At 37.9% G+C, this 13,470-nt stretch overlaps 1 protein-coding gene across 2 annotated transcripts in view; it reads left to right on the forward strand.

The window, feature by feature from the left end:
• Positions 1-8,638, forward strand: part of ZFAT (zinc finger and AT-hook domain containing) — a 134,523-nt gene extending 125,885 nt beyond the window's left edge. For both annotated transcript variants that reach the window (XM_071553800.1, XM_071553799.1), the window contains one exon: positions 6,278-8,638. In XM_071553800.1, coding sequence (XP_071409901.1) covers positions 6,278-6,517 — 240 coding nt within the window. In that variant the 3' untranslated portion in view covers positions 6,518-8,638. The remainder of the gene's footprint in view (positions 1-6,277) is intronic.
• The last annotated feature ends 4,832 nt before the right edge of the window (positions 8,639-13,470 follow it).

Consider the following 13,470-nt stretch of genomic DNA (forward strand, 5'->3'; position numbering starts at 1 on the left):
AAGGCTTTCACTCCTTTCTGACTTACAGTCCCATTTCTCATTTGCTGAAAGTATTTTGACTCCTACCTTTGCACAGTCCATGAAGATTTAATTGCTCATTACTTTTTTCAGACAAGTTTCTTAATGCCTTCTTCCATATTGTGCTTAGTTATGTGGATTTTTAATGAGGAGCAATTTCTACCTCATTGTCTCCTCTCAATTACTTGTCAGAAATATGACGACAGTAATGATGACAGTAATTATCTGTGGATAGGTTATTGGTATATTAATACTAATGCCCGTCACACCGAACTACCACAGTCTCATTTATGTTGTACTCCCCCACCTCCATCTTTCTCTCTGCCTATTGTGGCTCTTGTTTTATACTGAAATTTTAAGGCCTTTGGGGCATGAACTGCTCTTTGCTTGTAACATAGCTGATACAGTCCAGGTCCTGATCCAAAGCACTACACTGATACTAACAGTAAGGAGCAGTAATTTGCTGCTGAATTCTCTCTCTTTTTCTACCACTTAGAAATATGAGACAGGAGTGATATTCTTACTACCTCTGTAAGCTGAAGTGAAGGGTTAGATCTATTAATGAAAAGCATAATAAATTATGTTCAACATCGACATAATGTGCTCTGAAAAAATCAACTGTTACAATAGCTAAGTAGATCTTTATTAATAGAAAAACAGAAAACACTGGATTTACATGCATTTAACCCTTTATTTTAGTTCCTTTCATCCTTTTATTCTGTGATCTCTTCCAGCTCCAGTAAAATCGTACTATGGTAAGTCACTTTCTTCAAAGTGACAGCAGTAGGAGTGCACAGCCAAGATTACACATCAGCTCAAAGCAGATCACAGAGCAGGATTTTACAGTGTAACACATCTTCTACAGTAAATATCCAATATTAGCATGGCTGTCACGTCAAAGGCTACTGCACACTGTACTTCCGAAACACACCTTATATTTCAGCCTGGCTTGGATTGGTACCTATGTGATGGAGGTTGCTGGTGTTAATCTAGAACATTTGCTAGTACCTGGAGTTTTATATATGTTGATTGTCAAGTTTGCAGTTAAAACTTGGTTGTAATAATGTCAAGGTCATGGGTACAATCCCCTGTATGGGCCATTGACTTAAGTGTTGGACTCGATGATCCTTGTGGGTCCCTTCCAACTCAGAATAGTCTGTGATTCTGTAAAGCCAGAATATATAGACAGCATTGCAAAAACGTGGAACAATTTAGTGGTATCAGCAAAGGAAAGTTTTAACTGGGTCCCTGTTTCCTCAGCCTTTGTGGAGTTCTTGTCATTTCTGTAACATACAGATGAAATCTCATGTCAAGATCACTCTCCTGATAGAGCTCTTAAAAGAATGGCAATTCTGCCTCAAAAGGAAATGGGGTGATCCAGCTGTAGCCAGTCACTGTCCTCCTGATAAGACATATTCAACCAGCCAATTGATAAAACTTTTTTAAAATCTACACCACCAGTATGAAGGTTTGTTTGCTGCCTTGCATTTTTTATTTTATGCAAAACAAGTCTTTCATGCTCAAGTCTCTTATTATTGTGAAACCATTGTGCGCCAGATTGTCTTTGTTTTGTAGCTCATTATAGAGATTCATATGATAAATTACAGTGTTTTCTGTATGTCTTTTCACACAATATAACTATATGTAAACTAGAACTGAGAGAGTTCAAATTATTCAAACAATACTCAGCTAAACTTGTAGGCACCATTGTAAGCTGGCACATAACATATCCAGGTGCTCTCTTGTGATCTAAAATGCTTATATTCACCTTTCATTTTAATCCTTTCTGCAGATACTTTGCTTATTTTCTTATTGGTGTTTTATGATACAAATAGGAGCATCTGTAACATAGTGTAAGGTTTTGAAAATCTGAAAGATCTTTATGATTAGATTTTCTTCCTTACGGTAAACTGAAAGGCAGCATTCAGTCTGAAATTAAGGGAGAAATTCCACAGAGGATTTGGGGACAGGCCCAGCAAAGCTGTTTTAAACACTACAAATCTCCAACTCCTGCTGCCTTCAAATAAAATTAAAGATATTACATTATTTCACATGATAAGCTCTAGAGTAAGGAAAAGACTTTAGCATCTTATTACAAATATTTTCTTTACTCCATTTTCAGGAAGGAGAAAAAGTGTAATTTCCTTAATGGCTTGCATTAATTTATTTCAAATTAAAAAAGACTCTTGTTTTGAGAGAAGAGATTCCTTTAAGAGAGACTCATTTTTAATGAATACTTACATATATTTGGATGGTCCTCGAATATGTAAATTAAGAACATTTGGCATTTAGAAATATTGAGCTTCTTATGAAAATGTGGTGGTAAAAGTCCCATTGGCTTTTGTGGAGACAGATTTAGCTAATAAAGAATTTTTATGCAGGTACTGACTTGATTTAATATGCCAGCTGTGTGTGGCTTCAGCTCCTTGCTGTCATTCTTTAATGAAGGATAAGCAGACAGATGCTTTTCAGCTGGCTCTCAAACAGAAAAGAGGTCTTGGATGCTACTCTTCAAAAGATTTCAGATGCCAATAAAAAGAATTGAGTGTGGTGACTTCATTCATTCTGATGGCAGCTGTCCCACTGTTTCATCAATTTGAGGGATGTAAATTAACATTTTGAGATTATTCCCTGTGCAACGATCTAATAGGAACCAAGCAGAAGCATGTAAACATTGAACTGATTTGAAATGTAAATATCCCAAATAATGTGGTGATTTGCCAGACTAAAAGAATTACAGATAGCTGTCCAGAAAGAATACTGGAAGCTAGAAACACCGGAAATAAGGGCATTAGTCTTCTTTACCCTGCATGACAAGGGTAATAAACCCACATTGATAAAGTCAGGTAGGGAGGTTAAATTAACTTTCTTTATTGGCCATTTTCATTTCAAAAGGATATAAAACTGGGTGAGTATTAGATTGCTGCTATTGAATTGAATGAGGTTCTGGTCTCATTTCATTTTTGTGTCAGCTGTGCTTTATTTATTTTCCTTTCTTCATTATTTATGTACATTCACAAAGCTATGTTTACAATTATTTATGGGTTTTGATTTAGAGTGACTACAGTGAGATCCATCTCATACTGTGTTGTGCATTCTCACAGCTCTTAGAAAATGCAGTGTAATTTTTCTGGCCTGAGGTACATTGTCAGGGGTTTATGCAAAGTGTGCTAAAACAAGAGAAGGTAGTGTATATTACATAGTTTAAAGGCCACATTTTAGACACCCCTATTTCTGTATTTGTTTAAGCATCTCTAAAGTCAAGGGCTGTCATTGTGAACTGATTCATAATAAGCTGTGAGATCCTGTAACCGTGGGAGACGGGTTTGTGACCTCCTGAGACGACTTCACAGAAGTTACTGCAACAGGCCCCTTTATTCATACGCACACACACTTACATACATCTTTAAGACTGTAACCTTCCGCAGGTGATGACACTTTGACACTGATTATTGGCCATCAATGTTGTTTATATTACGAAGCCCCTAATAATTGGCTGACCATGCACATCTGCAGAGAAAGTCGGCAGCAGCCATTTCTGATTTCATTAATTAGTTCTTAAGGCTACAGCACTTATTTACATAGGCAGTTCAGCATATGGCTTGCTTTTTAGGTGAAATACCATATAAAATTCCAACAAGGTCCTAATTATCTAACATTTTTAGCTGCACCTTCCTCTCTCAATTCATTAATGATTAGACTTTTGTCTGCCTGCTACAATCTTTGTTAGTAGCTCTTGTGTGTGTCTGTACTTCCACACAGGAGCTGACACTGGAGCAGGTAGCCTGAGGAAGGGGGAGGGAACAGTCGGGTAAAAGGAGTTTGGTGTACGAATTCACCAAAGTTCTATTGCTTTCAGTAAAACTTAGGATTTCTTTAATAATGAAAAAGAAAGGGGGAAGCACTAGGAGGAACAAGATAAGAAAGTTTACAGTGCTACGGTTTTTTCCATGATTTAACTCCTTGCTTTTCAAAGAGAGGCTCAAGGTTCCATTAGTAAGGGGTACATTGGCGAAGTGGGCTTACAGAATAGATGGACAATGACCTCTGACATAGGCAGATAGGGATGGGACAAGGGGGAACGTTTTTAAACTGAAAGAGGAGAGATTAAGCTTAGATGTCAGGAATAAATTCTTTACTCAGAGGGTAGTGAGGCACTGGAACAGGTCGTCCAGAGAAGTTATGGATGCCCCCATCCCTGGGAGTGTTCAAGGCCAGACTGAATGGGTCAGAAGGTGTCCCTGCCCATGGCAGGGGAGTTGGAACTAGATGATACTTAAGTTCCCTTTCAATCCAAACCATTCTGTGATTAGATAACTTTTTGATTCTGTGATACCTGTATATTTTGTGACAACATAAATTGTTTTTTCCAAGGGTGGTTGCAAATTTTATTGTCAGGAGAAGCTCCAGCATCACCCATTTGTGTAGGATGTTGAGCTTGAACTTCAGTAGGAGTAACTTTCAAATAAAATGTTCAGATATGCTTGGTAAAAGAAACAGAGTGTGAAAAGGAAAATATGAAAATCCCCTTCCTTTATTTTTATCCCAGTAATCTGAATCCTGTGCAGCAAACTCAGAGACAGCATTAGTGGGTACAGTTGTGCTGTTTCATTAAGGTCGATGACAATGGCCAGATTCCCTTTAGATGTTAAGTCTTTCACCAGATAATATCCACATATATTTCATCAATATATTACAGCCATACTGACTTGGGGACCTCTGAATAATTTAAAACCTGAACATACTCATTATTGTTCAAAAAAAACCTTTCTATACCCTGATGAATTGAGTAAAATTTCAAACTGATATGCAGTCCTTAGAGGTTTGTGCGTCTCTGAAATCTTCTCCAACTGTCAGATGTTTAAACATGGAATAAAAAAGTGAAAAGCAAAGTCACTGTATAACAAAAGGAATGGATACTTTGGGAAAAAAAAACAGTGGGAAAAGAGCATCAGGAAGAGAAATATGTAGGGCTTCTTTTTCTCCTTGCTTATCTGAAAGGGATCAAGCTGATCCTTGGCATCTTTGATGTAGTTCTTCCCTTCTGTCCCCACTCCCCGCTTAAACAACATTATTCCTAATTGTATTTTCTTCAGCTTGATTGTTCTACTACTACTACTGTTTACTTATGAGTCACCTTCTAACTAAAAATAGCCCTTTCTAACTTGCTTAATTTAGATTCCACACTGTAGAATTTACCATGTTTGACCTATTCTTTTTAAGGTCACTCAAGACTTCAATGCTGCAGGAGCACACAGAGGTCCAGTAAACTGAGTCATGGATTCACAGAATGGTATGGGATGGAAGAGATCTTAAGGATCATCTCGTTCCAACCCACCTGTGCCATGGGCAGGGACACCTTCCACTAGCAAATGCCTTTGCATGTATCTTGCAGACTGACAAATTGCAGTTCCATTCTCTCTACAAAAGTAGATTATTTTATCACAAACACTTGAGAGAATGTATTTCCTCCACATGAGTTGTAATTTTCTGATTTGTTTGTACTCGCCTGGCATACTTTGCATAGGAATTTTATATGGATCTGGTATAGGATTTAGATTTGTTCTTGCATTCTGGTACATACTTCATTTCAGTAATTGACAGGCAGCTGTATGAACTCTTTAAAATTGCACACCATATGGTATTGCTTTTTTCATTCTGACAAGAAGCAAAATGTTCAGTAAAAATTCTGTTATTTTCAGTTGTTTCTGCCACTCTTCTTTCAATAACATATATATTTCTGCCTCACAAACAGTAGGCCTTAGGAGCCTATTTCAGTAATATTTGCATTTCACAGTTTACTAATAAAATTCTGTTAAGGTTTACAAGGAAATTTCTACTTCTGTGAGCAGCCAATTGACTAGGGAAAAAAAGAAAGATGTGGGCACAGTTTTTTCATGTGGTTTTATATGGATTCTCATCTCAGTGCTACTAGAGGAATTATTTGACTTCAGATTTATTTAAATAGGAGCAGTTTTGAATGAATGATTGCTGAGAGATTAAAGCTGTCTCCGAAGACTGACATTCCTGGAACTTTGCAGCTCTCTGTGCGTGTAACTGAGATTCTGTGTTTCTGCTTTCACTGTTCTGCCTAGCTATACACTCATTACTCAAAAGTGCTCACATTTACTGTAAAACTGGCATTTTCTTTCAAAACTGTATGATTGCTAATTCATGTGCTGTATTTCCATTAATCATCACAATACTGGGTACTTGTTGGAAAGGTGAATTTTCTGTAACCTCTCCAATTTCTCCCTAGGTAAAAGAAGAGGAGCAATCAGCCAATCACACCTTGATGATTCAAGAGACACTGCAGCAGGCATCAGTCGAGCTGTCTGAGCAGCATCACTTGGTGGTCTCATCAGATGAAGTGGAGGGGATTGAGACAGTGACTGTCTATACACAGGGCGGAGAGGCTTCAGAATTCATAGTTTATGTTCAGGAAGCTGTGCAGCCTGTGGAGGAACAAACTGTGGAACAATCATTGCAGGAGCTCTAGAGAGCAGTGTTCAAAGGAGATGCCTACCTGATTTGCCAAAGCCCGAAGATTGGAGGTTTTTTCCCAAGCTAAAGCAATCAAGCTGACGGATTTTCAGTTAATTTGTGATGTGATCTAACTGATAGGATTGTATCAGTAACTTAGACATATTATGTACAAAACCTCCTCAGACTTTCTTTTTTCCCTAAAAAAACATGGTCATATTTTGAGGAAGAAGTATTCTTCTCCTTAGAAGATCTCTCACTTGATTCCTGTAAATCTGCACAGATATTACCTGTTCGGAGCTGTGGTATCTCACAATAATAAAACATCCATAAAGGTAGCTAGGCTGTCTAGAAAAGCCCATGCATCCCATTTTATACACACCTAATAATACGTGCTTGGCTTGATTGGAAGCAAAGTTGTTTTTTCTTTAAATTAAAAGGGCCTCTTATTTCTGAGTACGTGCTTAAGTGTCTGCCAAGTTGTGGTTCTAACCCAAACAAAAGCTCAAGACTTTAATTAGAAACATACCACAGTGGACTGTAGTTTGTACTTGTGAGATGATCTTTTGAGTTTGGGAGGTATTTAAAGCCATATATGATAATTCTGGGTACCAGTAGGATGACTGTTATTTAGATACTTGAATAATGTTAACTCCTTCCATCCCACTGAATAAGTACCTATCCAGTACCATAAGATGAAACCAAATCTGTCAAATCAAGGAAATATTCTTTTGTTTTTAACAAAAAAAAATTCTATTCAAAAGATTTGTAAATCCCATAAGAGATGTATGTTCATATGTTTTAAACAGACATGCTTGTAAATATGATTGTGTGAAAAACTTGTACAAAAAATGAAGAAAATATTAACAATAATCTAGATATTCTTGATTATGCATGTATATAGTTCCAGATTTTCCTTTATGAATCTTGAATTGTTTCTGGCTTAATATTTTTAAATTTGAGCTATAAAAGTTATTAATTAATAACGAAATTGTCATGCGTTCTAGTGTTCTAATTTATTAAGTGCTGGTTTACCTTTCACATCTGAGTAAAAAATGCTGATCTACATTGACTCTAACAAATTATTCCTCCAGTTAGTAGTGTTTAATCAAGAAAATTGTGCCATGAAGTCCAGGCAGACTTTTCTATGTGTGTTCTGGGTAGAAAAGTGGAAAAAAGCTTTTATTATGTGGATATAATATAGTGAGTTGGTTGCCTCTTCTGAGACTGCTGTGTTCTCTCAATGCTGAACAAAATCAGAGTGCAAACCCTTAGCAGTAGTTTCTCCCTTAACTGTGTTGTTAGGGAATTTAATTTTGTTCATGAAGAAGAACTGAGAATTCTTTGACTTTGATGACAGCTGTGTTTCCTCTGGCTTAGTCTTGAAAGTGCACCACAAGTCCCAGGGATATTAAGTTTGTAGGATGGAGACCGTGCTGCCATTTTGTGTCCCTGGCTGGAGCTGCTCACAAGTGTCAGGATTGATTCCTTGTTTGTTCAGTAAACTTGACTAGAAGGAGCTGTGAAGTGTTTGATAACGTTTGCAACCTCACAGAACCTGATGCACCAAATGTATCAACTTGATTAATCTGCCTAAAAAACTTTGGTTTTGTAATTACTAGTTGAAATTCAGTGTTGATTTGGATGAATAATGCTTTCTGTTATCTAGAGAAGAAAGCAGTCTCAAAACTTTAGAATTTATTGAATTATTCACAGCCCACTGTCTGCCAAAACCACATTTGGAAGAGCATCATGATCATACATGGTAACAGTAATGATATTAACATGAAATCTCTGAAGCAATTCAGCAATGTATTGTGTTATTGTCCGATTGGGGAGGGGACAGAAAAGTATTTTACTATGCATCACTCAAGAATTCTTAAGTAAGTTCTTTCAAATAGACTGAGTAATTTTGTCTATGAGAGGTGTGTCTATTTGGAGGAAAGGTTTGCTTTAGTGCCAGTATATGATGGCCATGCAGACCTATGTAATTAAAGGCTTGATTTATAATCAATGAGTTATATCACATTTTCCTTTACTAAAGTGTAAACACTTCAGTGAATTTTATGCATCCTTTTAATTTCATTATTTTAAAAATACTTTTCAATTGAGGTATTTTCTGGAGTTCTATTTTATTTCACCCAGTTCTGCTTGGAAGTGTAATGGTTGGAAATAGACAAGGTGCAAGTCAGGAGGCTGTGTAGAGTAGTGCACATTGATTTCTTGCCTCCATAATTAATACATTTTCTTCTTTCTAGAATATGATACATCTGAAATGCTGTTGAGGTGATATGAGTTTCCTCTTTAATGTAAACCATTGTACTTTACAAACCGAGTGTCTAAAGATTTGGATTTTTTCAGGAGCATAAAGAAAATAGAAAGCTTTGTTTATACCAGGTATTTGTTTTAAGAGGCCTTGACTGTTCCAGTTGTATATTGTCTGGATTTGAAATCACCAAAAAGGTAAGAATTAAATGTTTTGCTTGGCAAGCTCTGCTTCTGTTATGATCTAAACAAAACAAATTGTTTTTGCTGTAGATTCAACTCCTTTTATCCATTTAATCTTTTCTGGGGTTTAAGTGACCTTTCCAGATCAGGAGAGACAAGAAGTTATGGTTTTAAAGTTAGTCAAGTAGCTCCTTTTTGTAAAGATTATACATTCTTCCCACACACTAGGAATATTCATTAGCATTTACTACACTCTAAGATTTTCTGGTTTTTCCTCCTGAGGAGTATCCTGCCTTTGGGCTAACACTTGGTAAATATAACTCCTTAAAAGCTTGTGCATGCATAAACGGAGTAACTGCTTAGCCCAACTAAGGACACATCATATATTCTGGGACCGTGCAGCACAGAAGGGGCTTTTGGAATTGTGCAAAGACTTAAGAAAAACAGAAAAAGGAAGCTGCAAATAATTTTAGTGGCAGCAGATTCCTAGGTAATGGAAGCTAAGGTTATGTTGCTTGAAGCTTACTCTTCCAAAAGGTCTCACAGGAATTAGGAACACTAGTTGTGGAAGGACCTCATGTTGCAGAAGGGCAGAGGCATCTGTACACAGAGGGGAAAATTGGACCTCACGGGGCAAAAGGCATGGCAGAGGGAAATGGGGGTTTCAAAATTTTTTACATCCCTGATTTCTTATATCCTCAGAGGGTAATTTCTGTTCCCTGAGTAGAGAATAAAGTGGGACCTGCCTTTCTGTTGTGCTTTGGCTTCTATGCTGGTTATAGTTCCTCTTGAGCCTAGCACCATTTCTTGATAGCAGTGATTTTAACCAGCTGTTGCAGCATCCTAACTTACATGAGGCAGCACTGACAGGTTTTGTACTGGATCTGTGTTTATCCACAAAATCCATAAGATGAAAAATTGAAAAGAACTGCATGTTCTGCTGTTTTACTTCAAATTTTAGGTTGTATGGAATTGCAGCTAGAGACAAGAGTACTACAGAGATGATAATATTAGGCCAATTATTCCTACTATAAAAAGGAATTCTACTCCTCGAGTATAAATACTTGAAATTAATACTTTTAGTGGCATATTTTCCAACAAGATTACAGAAGTGATGTTGCTGCAAGTCTGAGATTTTCAAAACATTTTAAGATTTTTAATTCTTCTAAAGTTATAAAGTTCCTAGTCCACACAGAATCCTAGTACTGCCATATAGAATATGGCACTTCATCCATTCGATGGTAATAAAGGAAAAGAAAAATGGTTTCACATTCCTGTTGCAGCCCCTGGTTCAGGTGGGTCTGGAGGACCACCTTACAGGTTTCGTTTTCACCTTAAAAGGACATGTTTCCAGCCTCAACCAATTGGAGTCAGACCACCGCACCTGGGGCGGGGTCACTTGAGGTCATATATACCTGTGTTTTTGAATAAACTTGGGATTTGCTTTACATCACATTGGTGTGTGCAGTCCCTCTAGAGCAGGTTGTAACACATTCCAATAAATTTTCTCACAATGTGACATGAGTTTTACAAATTACAAATTCAAAACACAACCCCTCTCCTGTATCTCAAGAATAAGCAGTACAGTTAGCATGGTAGGGAAGGAAAAGAAGTAGCAGAAATCACACTGCAAGATAATCAAATGTTCAAGTAAATGTTTTAAGATCCAAATGGGCAGAAGATTTGGCATGTGAAGGAACCTTTTGGAGCTGTGTTATACTTGCATGGTCAGGACTTGGGTTTTGGCTTGAACTCTTCATACCTGCCTTTGGAGGGGGCTGATCATGAGCTGCTCCAGATTGCAGGAGCTTCAGTGACATCAATGCAGATGTGAAAATTGACCCAGTGAGGAAGTTTAACTCCCTGACCCTTCTGAAAATCAAACTCTTGGGATAAAAGTATGTCGAATGTTTGAGACTGACTGCTTAGGGAGAACTTTTTTCCAAAGTCACACCTAATCTTTCTAATCTTTTAAAGAATTAGGAGAGTTATCAACCAGTCTTACACTTTAAAAGACTGCAAGACTATTTTCCTGTCTTGCTTATATGTAGAGTTGGATATGTAAGAGTAGTCAGGTTCATCTGAGGACTGTGCTACTAGTATTGAGTTGAAATTTTTTCCATTCTTTTGCCCTGAAAATAATATTGACAGTTATCAGGGCTCACATAGTAGAGCTGAATGAAACAGATGGTATATGCAAATTCATAGTTTATGGTTTGTTATGGTTGGTTTTCTGATAGGATTTTTTTACACCAGATTATAATTTTTGCTTTTTGTAGGTATGTTCAAGCTGCATCTGAAAGTTTGAACAGGGAATGAGATGAGCTCATTTGCAGATGGCATCATTAGCAAAAATGTGCTTTGTTTAGGTAATGCTAGTACTGAAGTCTTTGCTCAGAAGGCACTAAACTGCAGATGTTCTTTTCCCTTTTGTAATGCAATGACAGTGGGGCTACTGAGTGGTACTGCATGTGGCTTGACAGCTTCCCAATTTGCATTTCCAGCTTTCCCATCATTAGCAGACATCATTTCCATCAATAGCAGCACTGCCCCATTTGTCTTTTTTTTTCTTTCTTGAAATGGGGGCAACTTTTAATCTGGGAAGACTTTCATGTTAATTCAGTCACAATGAATTATTCTGGCACATCCTGAGAGTATCAAGCATGCTATTATGACATAAATATGCAGTATCATATTCATCTCTGGTATAGTTCCACAAGGCACAGGTAATTCATTAAGGTGATCTTTCATGTGTTCCTGTTCTCAGTTTGCCTGTATTGTGTTTTATGTGATCAAAAGCAATGCCACACATTTCAAAGGACAGTGCAGATTACAGAGTCCTCATTGTACCTTCCTAACAAAATAATCTGTTCAAGTCCTTTGTGTTTCCCTCTCAACCTTCAAGAAGGTTGAATCAGAAAAAGGAAGCCATCATGTGTTTCTCTCTTGATAAATACCTATGGACAGAAATGCTCTGCTTATAAACTAATTCCTTGAATTTTAACCTTTAGAATTGAGTTCTACTTTGTCCAAGACTGAAAACTCCTATGCAAAGCAGATCTCAGTGCAAACCTACCATCCCAGAACAGCTTTTTCTTTCCCAGGAAAAGTTGCTAGTGTCCTAAAATTAACCAGCAAAATCTTGGAGAGTACAGAACATGTTGATGCTTTTGTGAATGCCTTGCCATATTGATAATATGGGTACAAACTCAGCCCTCAGTTATAGTGGAGCTGAAGTTGAACATAAGAAAGAGACTAGTGCAGCTGCAGCAGCATCTGATGGGCCAGTGACTCCAGCTAGTCAGGATATTCCTGCTCTGACAGAGCTGTGGGCAGGAGGGCACTTCAGATGAAGAGTTCAAGAATTACTTGCCTGTTTCAGTGCAGCTACCTATTTTCCTCTCTCTGCTCTCAAAGTGAAGTTCAAGGTGACTATATAAATACTAAATTATTTTGAAGCCTTTTTTATGAAAAAGAAAATGAATGGCCAATAGTTGTCCTAGTTTAAAAAACCCCCAACATTCTCCTATGTGCACATGTTGCTCCCACACCCCAAGGGCACAGGGTTGGGGCTGTGGTCAGTCACCTCCAGCCCCTCTGGGCTGCTCCTTCCTCCCACCAGAGCTCTCTGTGGGCCACAGTTCCTGCAGGGGCAGGTGATGCATAGTAGAGGCTGGTGAAACAGGGGTTGGCCTTTTTTATTTAACTCAGTAGAGTTTTTCTGCTCTGTCCATATCACCCTACAACTCCTGAGGAACCAAGAAAGGAAGGACTTTGAGCTAAAGATTGCTGAAACTATTCTTTGTCCTTTCTCTGCCCTCTCTCAGCTGAAATTTGCATCAGTTGACCAGGTGATTAATACCAAATCTGGATGCTGTCTGGACACAACCCTGTGCAGTGTGCTCTAGTTGACCCTGCTGGAGGTTGGACCAGGGACCCACTGTGGTCCTTTCCAGCCTTACCCATTCTGTGATTCTGTGAAATGTCCATGTGTACCCTGACCAACAATATTGAAGGATTTCACCAGAGAATGAGCAGAGCTTGGTGTGATACAAAACCATGGAATGATGAGATTGTCATCAAGGAAAAAAAAATTAGGCCAAATAAAAGGATTAAAATCCTGCCGGGGAGAATTATTAGCTTGGAAGGGGATGCCTAAAGTACCAGGAGCTCCTCTTCGTGAGTTGCTCTATCATTACTCTGAGTAAAATACAGCCAGACATTAGGAATTGACCTGGTGGGAAAAACAGAGCAGCTGACCTCAAAGATTTCTCTTACACCTCAAATTTCTGGGCATTTAATGACAGCAAAGCAGAACAAAATGACAAAAGACTTTTATTATATTCAGAGTCAAACCTAACAAGGACACTTGCCAGAGCTCACTCTAAAGGAAACTATAGGATGGGCATTGATGGGATGTTAAGTAAGAGCAAAATTGTCACTTACTCTTCATGAAAAGTTCAGTGCAAGGCTTGAAGTGACTAATGGCTGCCAGTATAATAGGAAAGGAAAATAAAAGAC

This window comes from Pithys albifrons, chromosome 4, assembly GCF_047495875.1.
Source record: "Pithys albifrons albifrons isolate INPA30051 chromosome 4, PitAlb_v1, whole genome shotgun sequence".
Lineage (NCBI taxonomy): Eukaryota > Metazoa > Chordata > Aves > Passeriformes > Thamnophilidae > Pithys > Pithys albifrons.